Source organism: Muscardinus avellanarius (genome assembly GCF_963383645.1).
Source record: "Muscardinus avellanarius genome assembly, chromosome: X".
NCBI classification, from domain to species: Eukaryota; Metazoa; Chordata; class Mammalia; order Rodentia; family Gliridae; genus Muscardinus; species Muscardinus avellanarius.
In genome coordinates, this window is record NC_137792.1 from 40202585 (window position 1) to 40220070 (window position 17486).

Genomic DNA, 17486 nt, shown 5'->3' on the forward strand with positions numbered 1-17486 from the left:
TTCCACTACTGACCTTTTTCTGTTCTAGGATCCTGTCGAGGACACCACATGTTATTTAGGCTTAGAAAAGTTTTTTAAAGAGAATTGCCGGCTGGGCATGGTGGTGCGCACACTTGTAATCCCGGCACTTGGGAGGCTGAGACAGGAGGATTGCATAGGTTCAAAGCCAGCCTCAGCTATTTAGTGAGGCTCTCATCAACTTAGTGAGACCCTGTTTCCAAATAAAGTATAAAATAGGTCTAGGAGTATAGCCCGGAGGTAGAAAAGCCCCTGAGTTCTACCCCTAGTACCACCACACACAAAAAAGAAGATGGAGAGAATTGCCTTATCTCAGGTTTCCCTTTAGATTAAATGATATTGTATTGACACTTTGAAACATTAAAATAAACTTTTTAAAAACAATAATAAAGCCAGGCATGGTGGTACAGGCCTGTGCTCCCAGTACTTGGAAAGCTAAGACAAAAGGATCCCAGATTTGAGATCAGCCTCAGCTCTGTTTCAAACTAAAAATAAAATAGGACTGTGGGCATAGTTCAGAGGTAAAACTCCTGTAGATTTAATCCATTGTCTGTCTGTCTCTCTCTCTCTCTTTCTCTCTCTCTCTCTCTCTCTCTCTCTCTCTCTCTCTCTCTCACACACACACACCACCCCACACCACACCACCCCCAATATTAAACTAAGCATTTTTTGGTTTAGATTAAGGAATTTTTTTAATTTATTTTTGGTGGTACTGGGGTTCCTGGAAGCCCTTCTACCTCTGGGCTACACTCCCAGACCTATTTTATATTTTTTTTATTTTTGGAAACAGGGTCTCTTAAGCCATCAAGGCTGGCTTCGAACCTGCGCGATCCTCCTGTCTCTGCCTCCCAAGCGTGGGGATTACAAGCGTGCGCCACCACGCCCAGCTAGATTAAGGAAGTTTTTAATTTAGTGTTTATTACATACTAAGCAATGTATGAACATTATCACATCAGAGCAGTGAGTTTGCTATCATCATCCTTATTTTATAAACAAAAACAAGCATAAAGAGGATAAATAACTTGTCAAAGTTGGAATTTGAATCCAAGTTCTCTTATCCAGGCAATGTAATGAGAGGGGGGGAGGAGAGGGAGGGAGAGACAGACAGACAGACAGACAGACTGACAGACTTGCTAAGTTGCTAAGGTTGGCTTCAAACCTGTAATCCTCGTGTTTCAACCTCCCAAGTACTGGGATTAGGTATGCACCATCATGCCCAGCTTCTGTATAATTTTTCTTGGCTTGCAAAATGAAACATAAGGCCTGAGTAGTTTTTGGTTCCATATGTAGCTATATTAAAAGGTAGTTTATGCAGTATTCCAGTTTCTTAGGATGTCTCACATTATAAATGAAGTGGAAGACTTGGCCATATTTGTTTTGGATCATTTTAAGAATTAGTCCTGAGTTTATAAGCTGTTAGAATAAATATATATGTGCTCTCACAGAATCATTAGTCCTCTTTCTTTCTTTCTTTCTTTCTTTCTTTCTTTCTTTCTTTCTTTCTTTCTTTCTTTCTTGTTGTTGTACTAGGGGTGGAACCCAGAGGATTTCTGCCTCTGGGCTATATTCCCAGTCCTATTTTATATTTTTATTTTGAAACAGGGTCTCACCAAGTAGCTGAGGCTGGCTTCGAACCTGTGCGATCCTCCTGTCTCAGCCTCCCAAGCATGGGGATTACAAGTGTGCACCACCATGCCCAGCTTAGTCCTGTTTCTAAACTAAGAAAAGTGTTTAGTTGTTATCAACATCTGCCATATAAGTCTTTTAGTTAAGTGTGGAAGGCTAAAAGAAAATAACAGTATAAACAGAAAGGAATTAAGAAACCAAAAAGGTAATTTCAGCATTGTGGCTAGACCTTTGTGAACGCTAATGGTTTTATATTATAGTTTACCATTTAAAAACAGTGTTGAATTTTTTAGAACTCAAGTTTGAGAAACAAAATATTTCATATGTATAATATACACATAATAACCTGGAACTTTCTTTATTGCTTAATGCATTTTTGCATGTATATTCTCTTGTATAATGATTAGATGTGCTTATTGAAGCTTATTTACTAAGAATAAATTATTTATATCTAAATAGTAATATGATTTATTATCCCACAAGTTAAAGTGTTAAAAATTATAAAGTTTGGAGAAAGGCAACTTACAATGGGAATAAGAAAATGGAGAGAGATTTAAAAGGAGTCTGGGTAGAATTTAGACCAAAAGTTGAAAGGGCCAGTAACAAATCTTCCAAGGAATATGGTGAAATGTATTTCTCCTTTCATGTGTCAAATGCTAGGTAAATTTTAGAGTAGCTCTAGTTAAAAAAAAATTCTCTTTGAAATCTAGGGGGATTTTTTTAGAGCAGAGAAAAGATTGTATTCTCCTTTAGAATTTCACCCACCCCTGCACTGGGCTCAAGGTAGGTGATTTGGAAATGACAGCTGACTGACAGGCTGATTGATTTTTTGTATTTTTGTGCAGGTTGTGGGCCAGTTGATGAGACTCTTATGGAAAAGACAGTAGAAGTCCTGGAACGCCATTGCCATGAAAATATGAACCATGCTATTGAGACAGAGGAAGGGCTAGGCATAGAGTATGATGAAGATGTGATCTGTGATGTGTGCCGGTCTCCAGACAGTGAAGAAGGGAATGATATGGTATTCTGTGATAAGTGTAACATCTGTGTGCATCAGGTTAGTGATAGTGGAAACCGCCACTTCCCCACTGTCAGCCTTTCTGAAGTTCAGTGGTGGTCTACAGCACCCATATATGGTATCAGCTTACATTTAAGAGTAAAGTAAAACTTTGGCTTGGCCATTCTTTTATATTTCCTCTAGAAGCAATACTTCCTATGATTCCCAAGATGTCTTTTTTGTGTGTGGTCCTGGGAATGGAACCCAGGGGCCTCTACTGAGTTGCTGAGAGCCTGGCTTCGAACCTGTGCGATCCTCCCAAGTACTGGGATTACAAGCATGTGCCACCACGCCTGGCTCCCAAGATGTCTTATATACTAAATTTACCCCAGGAGACTAAACCTAGGCCTTTATTATGTTACTTAATGCCCAGACCATTGGAATGGTTGTATTCAATTCCCCCAAGGGGGTCCATGATAGCTAACTGGGAATTTCTCCTCTGCTTTGGAGTACCTATGATGTCATCAGGTCACACCCATGGCTAGTAGCATGGGTAAGCTTTCACTTCCTACATATGGGAGAACTGACTTTTATCTTGATATCACAGACTCTCTCTTTCTCCCAAATGTACTATTCCCAGAAAGCTAGGTCCACCTTACTTTTATAGATCACAACATTTTAAGATTCTAAAGGAATATCTAACTCTTTAATTTCATACACAATACCAAAAGACTTAAGAGACTTTACTCAAGATAGTTGTCACTCTTCGTATTATACTGCCCTATCGCTTCTCTGCCTTTTGACTAAGATCAAGTATATTATACTGTCCTTTAATAATACTGTTAATATCAAGATTTTTTTCAACTCTTCTCCCTGCCACAAACTCTGTGCTCCAAAAAATAAGTTTACTCAAGTAAAGTAATAAATATTGCTGACACTGTCCTGTCTCCATGTTTCAGCCATGTCTCAATTTAAAAATGTCTTCCCCTACCTCCAGCTGTCAAAAATCATTTTGTCTTCCAAACTTTAATTCAGGTCCTTTCTTGGTCTCCTCTACCCTCGTTCTAAGTGATTTTTCACTCTTCTGAGCATGTTGTGTGTTTCATTCATATCATTAATTTTTTTTTTTTTTTGGTGGTACTGGGGGTGGAATCCAGAGGCTTTCTACCTCTGGGCTATACTCCCAGACCTTTTTTATATTTTATTTGGAAACAGGGTCTCACTGAGTTGCTGAAAACCTCACTAAGTAGCTGAGGCTGGCTTCGAACCCGTGTGATCCTCCTGTCTCAGCCTCCCAAATGCGGGGATTACAAGCGTGCGCCACCACGCCCGGCTTTTTTCATATCATTAATTTATTTAGCAAACACGTAGGTATTGAGAACCATCCATGGACCAGGACTATGCTGCATGTAGAGGACACAATTAGTGATGAAGAGGCAGATATGCTTTCTGCCCCTAGGAAATTCATAGTCTAGTGTAAGGACTACAAGGAAACTGCCAACTTAGCATAGTATGCTAAGTGTTTTTGTAGATATAAATCCATGCTTCTGTGTAAATAGAAGGGAGGGGTGGGGGCCAAGGATGATATCTAGGAAATAACATCTATGCTTAACCTAAATGGCCAAATAAAGATGTCAGGTAAACCAACAAGGTGTGTTCAGGCACAGAGAAGAACATATTCATAACAGGAAGTGAGAGTAGGCAAAAAGTTTTGGAGGCATTCTTTGTACTTCAGAACTGTAAGAGTGGAGGAATAGAGTAGGGAAAGCCTGTAGACTGATGGTAGAGAAGGGAACAAGAGATACGTATGAAGGAAGGTCTTTCAAACAAATTAAAGAAATTCTGTTTTAGCCAGGCATGGTGGCATACGCTTGTAATCCCAGCACTTGGGAGGCTGAGACAGGAGAATCACACAGGTTTGAAGTCAGTCTCAGCTACTTAGTGAGGCTCTCAGCAACTTAGTGAGACCCTGTTTCCAAATAAAGTTTAAAAATAGGTCTGGGAGTATAGGCTGGAGGTAGAAAAGCCCCTGGGTTTCACCCCCAGTACCACACACATACACCAAATTTCATTTTTGTCCTCTTTACCCTGAAGGATATGATTTGCATTTAGATAGATCATTCTGGAACCGGGCGTGGTGGCACACGCTTGTAATCCCAGTATTTAGGAGGCTGAGACAGGAGAATCGCAGTTCGCAGACAGCCTCAGCCACCACTTAATGAGTCCCTTTGCAACTCAGTAAGGCCCTGTTTCAAAATTTTTTTTAAAAAGGCTAGGTATGTAACTCAGAGGTAGAATGTCCCTGGTTCCATCCCCAATACCACCAAAAAAAAGAAAGATCATTCTGGCTAAAATGACTAAAAGTAATTAGACTAAACAATAGGAAAACAAACAGGGCTGAAGACAGTATTTTAATTTCCTGGGCCACCTAACCTAACATTCTATATATAGAAAAAAATCTTTACCATTGAACTCTGATGATACAGATCCTCAGTCCCTTCGCTGTAATTCCAAAATTATAAAGCTCTGAAAATTGCCCTTATTGTTGATGTTATGTACCAGAACTGATCAAGGTTCAATACCAGAAGTTACCCAATATGAAGCCATTAAGTCTTTATCCATTTTGTGCAAATACTTACATATTTTGTTAGAGGTGTACCAGTGTATTCAATTATCTGGAACTGTCCCTGGTCCTACTGCAAATTAAGAAGTATGCCAATTATATACTGTATTACTTTTCTTTTTATATAATTAACATAACCATATTTATTTACAGACAGGATGGCTGATGGACTCTGTCCTCTCTCCAAATCCTTCATTCTATCCCAGAATTTCTTCTTTCCTTTTTAATTTTTTTTAAATTTCTTATTGGTATACTGTACTCATACATCATAATGGGATAAAAAACTTATGTAGACATAAATACACACATCACCCAGTTAGCCCCTACCCAATCCCCACACCATTCCCTCCCCATCCCTTCTTCCCATGGTTGGCTTAGTGGTTGACATCTAATATTATAGCAATTTATCCAAAATTAACAATTATAATCTCACATAACAGATTCTTCTGATATCAAACTTTTGATCACTTAGAGATAACATTTCAATATTTCTTTTTGCTTTCTTTCTTACCAGAGGATATTTTTTCTTTTTTTTAGGTGAAACTATCATACATTTATTTTTTTCAGAAAAAAATCTATCCTAACATGAAATATGAACTCTAAATACCCAAAACAATCTCGAAAAAGAACAAAGCTAGAAGATGTGCATTTTCTGATTTCAAACCTTATAAAGCTACAATAATTGAAACAGTGTATTACTGTTATAAAGGCATATATATAAACCAGTGGAGTAACATAAAAAGCCTAGAAACAAAATTCTTCCATATATGGTCAAGTTATTTTTGACAAAGTTTCCAAGAACATTTGTTGAAGGGAATAATAATCTTTTCACTAAATATTGTTGAAAAGTAATAATTACATGAAAAAGAATAAAATCGGACCCTTACCTAACACCATATACAAATATTAACTCAAAATACATAAATGTAAATCTCAAAAGACCTAGATTTAAATCATAAGACTATAAACTTTTAGAAGAAAACCTGGGTCATAAAACTTCACAACATTGAAATAGGCAGTGATTTCTTGGATATGATTTCAAAGGCACAGACAACAAAAGAGTAAACAAACAAACTTCCTAAAAAATAAAAAATATTGTACATCCAAAGACAATGTAAACAGAATTAAAAGGTACAGGTAGAATGGGATAAAATATTTCTAAATGCTATATCTGAAGGTATATTAATATTCCAAATAGAAATCCTAAATTTAGCAATAGTAAAAGCAAACAATACAATTTAGAAATAGGTAAAAGACTAAATAATGGATCTCTAAAGATTTTTATATAACCAATAAACACATGAATATCACTCATCATTATCATAATATAACTAATCATTAAGGAAATACGAACTATAGTGAAATACTATTCCACAGTTAGGATAGCTGGTTAACATGAATTACCTTGCTCCAGCCCTTTACCTTGAGTTTGTTACTCTCTTTACTTGTAAAGTGTGTTTCTTGTAAGCAGCAGATGGATGGATTCTGGTTTTTAATCCATTTTGCCACTTTGTCTTTTTATTGGGGAATTGAAGGCATTTATATTCAGCATTATTATTGAGAGATAATTTTTAATTCCTAACAAGTTAAGATTTGAAATACTGTTTATTCTTCTTTGCTTAGTTGTCTGCTGGATGGAAAGTCTTGTTTCTCTGGTTCTAGTGTGTGTTGCCTATTTCTTCTTTGTAATTAATTTCTTTGAGTATTTTCTCTAGCACTGGTTTTGAAGACATAAATTCCTTCAGTTTCTGTTTGTCATGGAAGCTTCTTATTTCCCCATCTAATTTGATAGAAAGTTTTGCTGGGTAGGAAATTTTTGGCTGGAAGTTGTTTTCTTTCAGAGTTTGGAATATGTTACTCCAAGCCCTTCTGGCTCTCATGACTTGGTTTGGGAAGTCTGGAGTGATTCTAATTGGTTTGCCTCTGAATGTCACTTGGCCTTTTGTTTTTGTTGCCTTTAAGATTCTCTGCTTGGCTTCCACATTGGTCATTTTGACAATTATGTGGCGTGGGGAACCTCTTCTCTGATCCTGTCTAAAGGGAGTTCTATAAGTTTCCTGGACCTGTGTATCAATCTCTTGCTCTGTTTGGACAGTTTTCTGCTATTATTTCTTTGAAGAGATTATTGATCCCTTTGGTTTCACCTTCTTTTCCCTCCTCTGTTCCATTTATTTTTAGGTTAGCTCTCTTAAAATGGACCCATATTTCTTCAATGTCAGATTCCTGCTGTCTGATTTTTTATCTAAGTTATAAATATGCGTTCATTTCTGGAATGATCATCTTCTAGGAGCGAGATTCTATTCTCTATGTGGTCTAATCGATTGTTTATGGTTTGAATTGATGCCTTTACCTCAATGATTGCATCCTTTATTTCTTTTAGACTATCTCTAAATTCTTTTTGAAGGTCCTGTATTATTTCTACAGTTATATTCCTGATTTGATCTTCTGGAGATCTCTGAATTTGTTATCAGGTTCTGATAATATGGGGTTGTTGGCATTCATTGTTCTATTGTTGTTCCTCTTTCCCATGATTTCAGAATTTTGTGCCTTCCCTGGGTCACTATGACTTAACATAGGGTGCTCTGAATCTCGAGTTTGTGGTAATCTCAGCCACCACTACTCCTTTACTGGGTTTTATCGCAAAGACTCAGACCCAGGGAGTTGATTGAGGCTGCGTGAGACTGTGGGGGTGCTGGGCTGGGCGTTTTCTCACGGGGACCTGCAACTAGGGTGTGGTATCTCTGCCACCACTACTTCTTCACAGGTTTGGACTGCAAAATATCCGACCCAAGGAGATTATCAAAGCTGCGCAAGTCCCTGGGAGTGCAGTACACAGATTTCTCCTTTAGGTGCCACAATTTCACTCACGCTTATTGTGCATGCTGATCAGGAGCTGTTGCGGGGCGTAGTAAACTCACCATCACTGCTGGCAGTATGGTGCTGGTGTCACACCCTCGGCCATGAGGCTGGCGTATTTCTTTTCTGGTTTTGAACTCTGTTCTGAGTCCCTGAAAGGCGTGATGAGCTTGGCCACTGGGAGTTTTAGACGTTCTTTTCGCTGAAGGAACTTCTTTTTTTTTTTTTTTTTTTTTTTGTGGTACTGAGGTTCCTGGAAGCCCTTCTACCTCCTACCTCCGGGCTACACTCCCAGACCTAATTTTACATTTTTATTTGGAAACAGGGTCTCCTAAGCCAGCGCGCGTGGCTGGTTTCGAACCTGCGCGATCCTCCTGTCTCTGCCTCCCAAGCGCGGGAATTACAAGCGTGCGCCACCACACCCGGCTTGCAATGAAGGAACTTCTGAATTACACCCAAATGATCTTCAGCTGCTCACTTCAGCTCCTTTTTTACCTTTCCTCTCTGGAGCCTGGTGCTGTGAGGGAAGATGGTGCCGGCGTGGCTCTGCCGCCGCATTGAGGGCTTGATTTCTTTTCTGGTCTCTGGTTGTTTTTCTAGTCTTTTTTTTTCCTCTGTCCTTTGTGTTTACATTTTTTTTATTTCTCTGCTGACAGTGTTTTCTGGATATGAAAAGCACTGATTTTGTGGCAATAGAGATCGAGTTTTAGCAGAACTCATAAACGCTGCTTTTCTCGGTCGCCATCTTCCCAGAAGTCCCCTTACTTTTCTGATAACATGAAAAATTCTGAATTTCCTAGTGTTTTTCACCATAAGGATTTTCAGATAAATGACTGTGTATCTTCACTAGGTTTGAAGGGAATAGAACAAAAGTCTTCTATATATTTTTTCTCTTTTGTACTTTACAGTTGGAAAAAATATTAAAGAATTATTTTCAGGCTCTTTGACTAACAAAATTAAGTGTAGCATAATAATTCTCCCAGAGTATTTTACTTTTTAAAACATATTCAGTAGCCGGGCATGGTGGTGTACGCTTTTAATCCCCGTACTTGGAGGCTGAGACAGGAGGATCACACAGGTTCAAAGCCAGCCTCAGCTGGCTTAAGAGACCTTGTTTCCAAATAAAATATAAAATAGGTCTGGGAGTGTAGCCTGGAGGTAGAAGGCCCCTGGCTTCCATCCCCAGTACCACCAAAAATAAAAAATAAATAAATAAATAAATAAAAAATAAAACATCCAGTAATGAGGATAAGTGGTGCTCCCTTCTCACATGCAAAAAGATGGCAATAACAGTTGACCAGGCCCTGAAAAATGCAAACTGATATGTATTAAAGCTGGGACTTTGTTACCATATGAAAAAAAAATTTTTTGGTAGTATTGGGGGTGGAACCCAGGGGCTTTCTAACTCCAGGCCATACTCCCAGACCTATTTTATATTTTATTTAGAAACAGAATTCCCACTAAGTTGCTGAGAGCCTCACTAAGTAGCTGAGGCTGGCTTCGAACCTGTGCGATCCTCCTATCTCAGCCTCCCAAGCACAGGGATTACAAGCGTGCACCACCGTGCCCGGCTCATATGAAATTTTATATAAAAGAAATTCTTCCAAAGTGAATATATTCTACTTGTATCCTAAGGAGCTACTTAGGTTAGAGCTCCCTCTGTTGACTGAGAAGTGACATAAAACAGTTTGGAAGATTTTTGTTTACTCACTAACAGAATGGGAACATATTAACATCTGGATTATAATTTTTCTTCAGTCCATCATATTGTGTTCAATAGTTGTTCCTCGGTGACAAAAATACATTCATAGTAAGTCCTTTAAAAGAGAAATGGACAATAGAAGACTTCAGATTTTAACATTTAACTTCATTTTTTCCTTTAAAATATAAAAGTTAAGACCATTCTAAGTTCTTTTGTGTGTATGTGTGTGGTACTAAGGATGGAACCCAGGGGTCTCCCTGCATTGCAAAGGGTGTCACTAAGTAGCTGAGGCTGTCCGCAAACTGCCATCCTCCTATCCCCAGCTCCCAAATGCTGAGATTACGAGCGTGCGCCACCATGCCCAGCTTTCCAAGTTTCTTATATGTTCCCATTTTCTACTTCTTCGCCCAAGTATCAAACACTCAGATTAATAACAAGAGTTAATTTGTTAAGCCGGGCGTGGTGGCGCACACTTGTAACCCCCGTGCTTGGGAGGCTGAGACAGGAGGATCGCACAGGTTCGAAGCCAGCCTCAGCTACTTGGTGAGGCTCTCAGCAATTTAGTGAGACACTGTTTCCAAATAAAATAAAAAATAGGTCTGGGAGTATAGCCCAGAGGTAGAAAGTCTCTGGGTTCCACCCCCAGTACCACCCCAAAAAAGAGTTAATTTGTTAATTTTAATAAGTAGTTTTGGATATAGTACTTGATGCTGAGTTTATTAAGCTCCCAAGATTATATATAAAACATGTTAGTGTATGTGTGCTATTTTCTCAAGATCCACAAGCTTCTTTATTTTATGGTTCATAAAATGTTAAGAACTACTGATATGAAGTGCAAAATTTTATAGTCTTATGACCATGAATGAGTCTACAAAGGGCTCATTCTGCCCAGTGCATGGCCATTAGATAAAAGGCATTCCTAGAAGCAGCCACTGAGCTTTTTTCTGCCGGTCTCAAAGAGGCTGTATTTTTTTTTTTTTTTGGTGGTGGTGGTGGTACTGGGGTTCCTGGAAGCCCTTCTTCCTCTGGGCTACACTCCCAGACCTATTTTATATTTTTGAAACAGGGTCTCTTACGCCAGCACGGCTGGCTTCGAACCTGCGCGATCCTCCTGTGTCCGCCTCCCAAGCGCGGGGATTACAAGCGTGCGCCACCACGCCCGGCAAAGAGGCTGTATTTTAAAGAAGAAGCTTACTTAAATTTCTTAGCAGATATTCTGGGCCTGAGAGCAAGGAGAACCTCAAAGGAACATTCTAAAATGATGCCCTACTGTCATAACATCAACCCTGTTGGGGTTTACCTTGATTTTTTAGCTAAATTAATTTATTCTAACAAGCCACCTACTTGAGCTGAGCTAGGATGCAGGGCAGGTAAATTAACTATGAAAGTTCTGCCCCTAGTAACCAGTCTCACTGAAGAGGTGGAATAGGCACCAAAAAATGAAGAGCAAGGATACATGGTGCTGACTACATACTTATTGAGGGAAATTGCATAGAGTGGAGGACAGGAGTCAGTGGAACAAGGGGCTACTATGACCTGAGTAGGGCTCTTAAAAGGGATAGGAATCTGAGCCAGGTGTGGAATGGTAAGAAAGATCTGACTGTGCAAAGAGGAGCTGACCACATAAAGCAGGGAAACTGCCTTTCCAAGTTAGGGATCCTGTGTTTTAGGCATGGTGGTCATGGGAACAAATACTGAGGAGCCACAGGCATCAGGTCAGGGACCAGCAAGCTTTTCTTTTAAAGGGTCAAATAATAAATATTTCAGACATTGCCAGCCACATGCAATCTCTGTTATGTAAGAATCTCTGTTCTTTTTCTTCTTCCTATCACCCTTTCAAAATATGGAAACCATTCTTAGCTTGTCTTAGCTTGTTAGCCTCTTGTTAGGCCTCAGGCAGAAGCAAACACCTAGTTTAGGTGAGGGGGGCGAGTAAGAGCAGAAGAAATCCTGGAAGGGTTTGCCCCTGTGCAATTGTTTGAATTCTTTGTTTTAGTGAGAGTATGGTAGCCAAAGAGAGAAAGGGTTGAAGATATAAATAAAAAGAAAGAGAATTTAGAAATAAATCAATCCAAACATGGATATGATGGGAACTTGGATGGAATCATAGTGGTAGGAGTGAGGATGGAAAGAAAGGTCAGAGATGCTTGGCTACTCTGTAGGAAAGAATAGCAAGCACCAGGGCCAGCAGATGAAGGTAAGTGGATAAAGTGATTCCAAGAATTTGATCTGGAAGATTGGAAGCACAACAGGAAATGGAAAGAAGGAGTTTGGAAAAGTAACGAGGGGAAGGGGAATAGATATGAAAGTAACTGTCATAACTTGAAGGTGAATTTCCTGTGGCCCACAGAAAGTTTGAAGCTGCTATGTTGAATCAGTCCCTGATAGAGGGTGTACTGGGCCACATGAGGAGATAGGTATCTTCTAGGTTTAGTCTCAAGTGGCAAGAGTAGAGCAGTAAGAATAAAAACAATGGATGAGATTAGAGATAGAGAAAAAGGAATCTAGAATATTTTCCAGCAAGTCTACAAAGTCGCTGCTTTACTTTCAACTCCCAAAATTCAATGTATAATTTGCTCAGTGCAGACATCAATATTCTTAGTACAATTTGTATATTTTACTATTTTGAGATTTCCTCTGTCAGTTTAATCAGCCCATCAGTCATCTTTAAATTCGACCTCACCCAAAGTTTCAGGACATGAGCAAAATGCCAATAAGTTCTTTGGCAAAGTATAACATACATAGCCTCTACTCCATTTTCCTAGGGAGTCCTCTTTGCCCTCCAAAAATCTACTGAGCACAGTCATCTACTGTCCACCATTCTGGCCTTCTCATTTTCTCTCACAAAACTCTTCCAGAGACTCAAACTCCACATGGTCAGACTTAGATATAGCCATGACCCCGCTCCTCTGGTATGTTTTCTGTATCCATCAACATTTTTTTACAGCTGTAATCTAAAGACTTAAATACATAACTTTTAGGAAGGAAGATTTATTAACTCACGGTTCCAGGGTTTAGTCCATGTAAGGCCAGGGAACATGGATCTCAGGGCATGGTGGCGGGATGAGCTGTGTTCCTCACATCACAGAGGCTGGAAGCAGGAGACATCAGGGAAGTAAGAACCATCTATCATCCCCAAGGCTGCACCCCCAGAGACCCACTTCTCAGGCCATACCCTACTGGCCTAGGCTACCAACCAGATAAATTCATTGCTGTATATTTATATAATGCTGGGATTATAACCCTTATGACTCAAGTATATCAACTCCAAACACCAAATTGTGAACTCTTCAAGGGGCTGTTTTATATATCTAAGTATAATGTCATTCTTCCCTCTCCTCCCCATTCCTCCAGGCCTGCTATGGCATTCTCAAGGTCCCAGAGGGCAGCTGGCTGTGTCGCCCCTGTGTCCTGGGGATTCATCCACAGTGTGTGTTATGTCCAAAGAAAGGTGGAGCCATGAAGACTACCAGAACAGGAACTAAATGGGCTCATGTCAGCTGTGCCCTATGGATTCCAGAGGTAAGAAATCATCTGACCCTGAGACAGTTTGCTCCAAGGTGCCCTTGTCCCCACAACATTTAGACTGACTTGGAACTAGCATAGAGATGCTTCATGCTTGCCAGTGTTTCTGAGGTAATGATGATTCTGCTTGAGCTACCTCAGATTCTTCTTGGATGAGAGTGTGCGGACCCGTGCTGCTTAATTTATGGGTGGTGCTCCCGTGGTATTTGATAAATTTGAAAAGGAGGCACAAAAGACTGGGCAATAAGAAGCAGATTTTTTTTTTTTTTTTTGCGGTACTGGGGGTAGAACCCAGAGCCTTTCTACCTCCGGGCTATACTCCCAGACCTTTTTTATATTTTATTTGGAAACAGGGTCTCACTAAGTTGCTGAAAGCCTCACTAAGTAGCTGAGGCTGGCTTCGAACCTGTTTGATCCTCCTGTCTCAGCCTCCCAAGCGCTGGGATTACAAGCGTGCGCCACCACGCCTGGCGAAGCAGATCTTTTAAAGGCAAAAATTACTTGAAAATACCTGTAGCCACAACTCAGACCAAAATATGGAATACCCGAGAAATAAACATAGACCACTGAAGGATCTCATACCCACTTTTCTATTACTCTATTCTCTGAGAGTAAGCACCATTTTGATTTCTAGCATTAGGATAAGTTTTTCTATTTTTAAACTTCATATAAATGGTACTCATACAGTAAGTACTTGTTTCTATTTGGATAATGTTCTATGTTGGGTTGTGTGTGTATGAGTGGTTTCTTACTTTTTTTTCCTTTTGTGATACTAATGATTGAGCCAGAGACATTTTAACTCCAAGCTATTCCCCTAGTCCTATTTTATATTTTCATTTTGAAACAAGGTCTCACCGGTTACTGAGAGCCCAAGCTAAGCTACTGAAGCTGGCCTCGAACCTGCAATTCCTCCTGTCTCAGCCTCCCAAGTACTGGGATTACAGGCATGTGCCACCAAGTCTAACTAGTAATTCATTCCTTTCAATTGCCTAGTAGCAGTCCATTGTATGAATGCACTATAATTTATTTATTCATTCTCCTTTCATAAACATTTAGATTGTTTCAAGTTTTAGGCTATTATAAATAAAGTAAGCAGTAGTTCTTTTCACCCTCTATGATGGTTTCTCTTTACTTTTGAAGCTCTTTTAGAGCTTAGTCTCAGCATTTGCCTAAGACCTTTTTAATTCAAAATAATTTTAGTCCTCATTATTTAACATAGTCCTGTTGCTGGCATTTCCCAAGGGACTATGCACAGTAACTTAATTAAACAGGGCTTCTAGATTTCTTCTTTTTTTGTTTGTTTGTTTTTGTTTTGTGGTACTGAGGGTTGAACCCAGGGGGAGTCTACATCCCCAGCCCTTTTGTTTTGAAACAGTCTTGATAGGTTGCCAAGAGTTTCACCAAGTTTTTGAAGTTTGTCTTGAACCTGGGATCCTCCTGTTTCAGCCTCCCAAGTACAGGGATTACAGGCATACACCACCACACCCTAACTTCTCCTTACTTCTTTTTTTGTTTTGTATTTTTGGTACTGGAGATTAAACCCGAGACATTCTATCTCCAAGCTATACCCCAGCCCTTTATTTTTTTGTTTTGAAACAGAGTTTTGCTAGGTTGCTTAGAGTCTCATTAAATTGCTGAAGCTGGTCTCAATCCTGTGATACTCCTCAGTCTTCCCAAGCACTGGGATCACAGACATGCACTGCCATGCCCAGCTTCTCTTTACTTCTTATGATTGCCCTTGGTTTTGTTTTGTTGTTTCATACTAGAGATTGAACCCAGGGACATTCTGTCTGGAAACTATATCCTTATCCTTTGTTTTTTTGTTTGTTTATTGGTGGTACTGGGATTCCTGAAAACCCTTCTACCTCCGGGCTACACTCCCAGACCTATTTTTATATTTTTATTTGCAAACAGGGTCTCTTAGGCCAGTGAGGCTGGCTTCAAACCTGCACGATCCTCCTGTCTCCACCTCCCAAGCGCGGGGATTACAAGCGTGTACCACCACGCCCGGCTTTTTTTTTTAGCTTATTTTAAAATAGAGTCTAGTCAAATTGCTGAGGCTGGCCTCAAACTTGCAATCCTCCTGTCTCAGCCTCCCAAGTACTAGGATTACAGGCATGTACCACAGCACCCAGCTCTTTTTGGTGGTACTGGGAATGGAACCCAGGGGCCTTCTACCTCTGGGCTACACTCTCAGATCTATTTTATATTTTTATTTGGAAACAGGGTCTCATAAGCCAGCAAGGCTGGCTTTGAACCTGCGCGATCTCCTGTCTTCATCTCCCAAGCTCCCCAAGCTCCATGATTACAAGTGTGCGCCACCACGCCTGGCTGAACCCAGCTTTTGAATGCCTTTTTAGAAGCTATTTGGACATTCCACACACACCCTTTCTCTTCATCCCCTATCCAAACTAGCGAATTTGTTAGATTAACTGCATCAGAAGACAGACTACAAAATTCAGTTAATAAAGATCTGATAATACAGTATATAGTATTCTATTCACCTTTAAAATTTCCCTGGATCTGTGTTTATATTGATTCCCAGAGGAGGTACTATTTAATATTCAAGCTCACAGTGTTAAATCTAAAGTCCTAGATACATAGTTCTGTAGTCTTATGAGTATATACCTCGATATTTTTACTTAATTTGAGGGAATCCAGGCGTGGTAGTGCACACTTGTAATCCCAGCATTCAGGAGGCTGAGACCAGAGGATCGTGGTTCGCAGACAGCCTCAGCTACTTAGTGAGGCCCTCCGCAACTTAGTAAGACCCTGTTTCAAAATAAAGAATAAAAAATAGGGCAGGGAATGTAGCTCAGAGGTCAAATGCCCCTGGGTTCAATTCCAAGAGCTCCCAAAAAAAATTTTTTTGAGGGGATCAGGTCTTGTTTCTCACTAAGAATATTCAGCCAGGAGTGGTGGTGTTGCCTGCAATCTCAGTACTTGAAAGGTAAGGCAGGAGGACTGCATGTTCAAAGCCAACCTCTAAAACTTAGCAATATCCTATTTCAAAATTAAAAAATAAAGTCAAGCAGGTCTGGTGGAACATGCTTGTAATCCCAGTACTTGAGAGGCTGAGATAGGAGAATTGCAGGTTGGAAGCCAGCCTTAGCAATTTAGTGAGACCTTGTTTCCAAATAAGAAATAAAATCAGACTGATGGTATAACTTGGAGTTAGAATGTCTATGGGTTCAATCCTCAGTACCACAAAAAAATATAAAATAAAATAAAGTATGGTGGTACATGCCTAAATTCCAGTACTTGGGAGGCTGAGACTAAAGGATTCAGATTTGCCTTAACAAGACTCAGCAACCTAATGAAGATCCTGTTTGAAAACAGAAACATTAAAAAAATAAAAAACAATCTCCAACTCTACAAAAAAATTAAAAATAAAATGGGGAATGCTCTTCCAAATACGTGAAAGCTAGGGAGAAAATGGGTCATAGAGGAACTCTTAACGAAGAAGGAGACCTAAATGAGGAGTATGGGAGGGGGAAGAGGGAAATTCCTTAATGTACATGATGTACATTCACAAACATATCAAAGTCAATCAGTAAGTCAAATAGGAGAAGGAGGGAGAAGGGAGGGAATGGGGTGGGAATTGGGGAAGCTAAATGAATGATGTGTGCATGTATCCCATTAAGATATATGACTACAATGCACCAATAAAAATTTTTTTAATTAATAAAATGGGGCTGAGGGTATAGCCCAGTAAAATGCCCTGAGTTTAATCCCAAGTACCAAAAAATAAATAAAAATAAAGAACATCCAGCTTATAGACATGTAAAATGAACTCAAATTTCTGGCTTGAGAGTGACTTGTTTCCAGTAGAAGATTCCCCGGCTAATAGAGCAGGCTCTCTCAGCTTATAAAAGTCAAACACAACTCAGGAAGGGAGTTTTTGTTGTTGTTGTTTGGTTTTGGTTTTGGTGGGGGGGGGGGTTGTTTTGTTGGTTGGTACTAAAGATTGAACCCAGGAGCATTGTACGTCTGAGCTATACCCTCAGCCATTTTTATTTTGAAATGGGGTCTCGCTAGGTTGCTGAGGCTGTCCTTAAACCTATAATCCACTGGTCTCAGTCTTTCAAGTGGGATTATAAGCATGTGCCACTATGCCCAGCGGGAATCATTTTCTTTTT

At 39.7% G+C, this 17486-nt stretch overlaps 1 protein-coding gene across 2 annotated transcripts in view; it reads left to right on the plus strand.

Moving 5' to 3' along the window:
• JADE3 (jade family PHD finger 3) overlaps positions 1-17486 on the plus strand; it is a gene marked incomplete at both ends in the record, with an annotated part of 76895 nt that overhangs the window by 38754 nt on the left and 20655 nt on the right. For both annotated transcript variants that reach the window (XM_080718759.1, XM_080718758.1), the window contains 2 exons: positions 2490-2701; positions 13177-13344. In XM_080718759.1, the coding sequence (XP_080574885.1) occupies positions 2490-2701; positions 13177-13344 (380 nt within the window). The remainder of the gene's footprint in view (positions 1-2489; positions 2702-13176; positions 13345-17486) is intronic.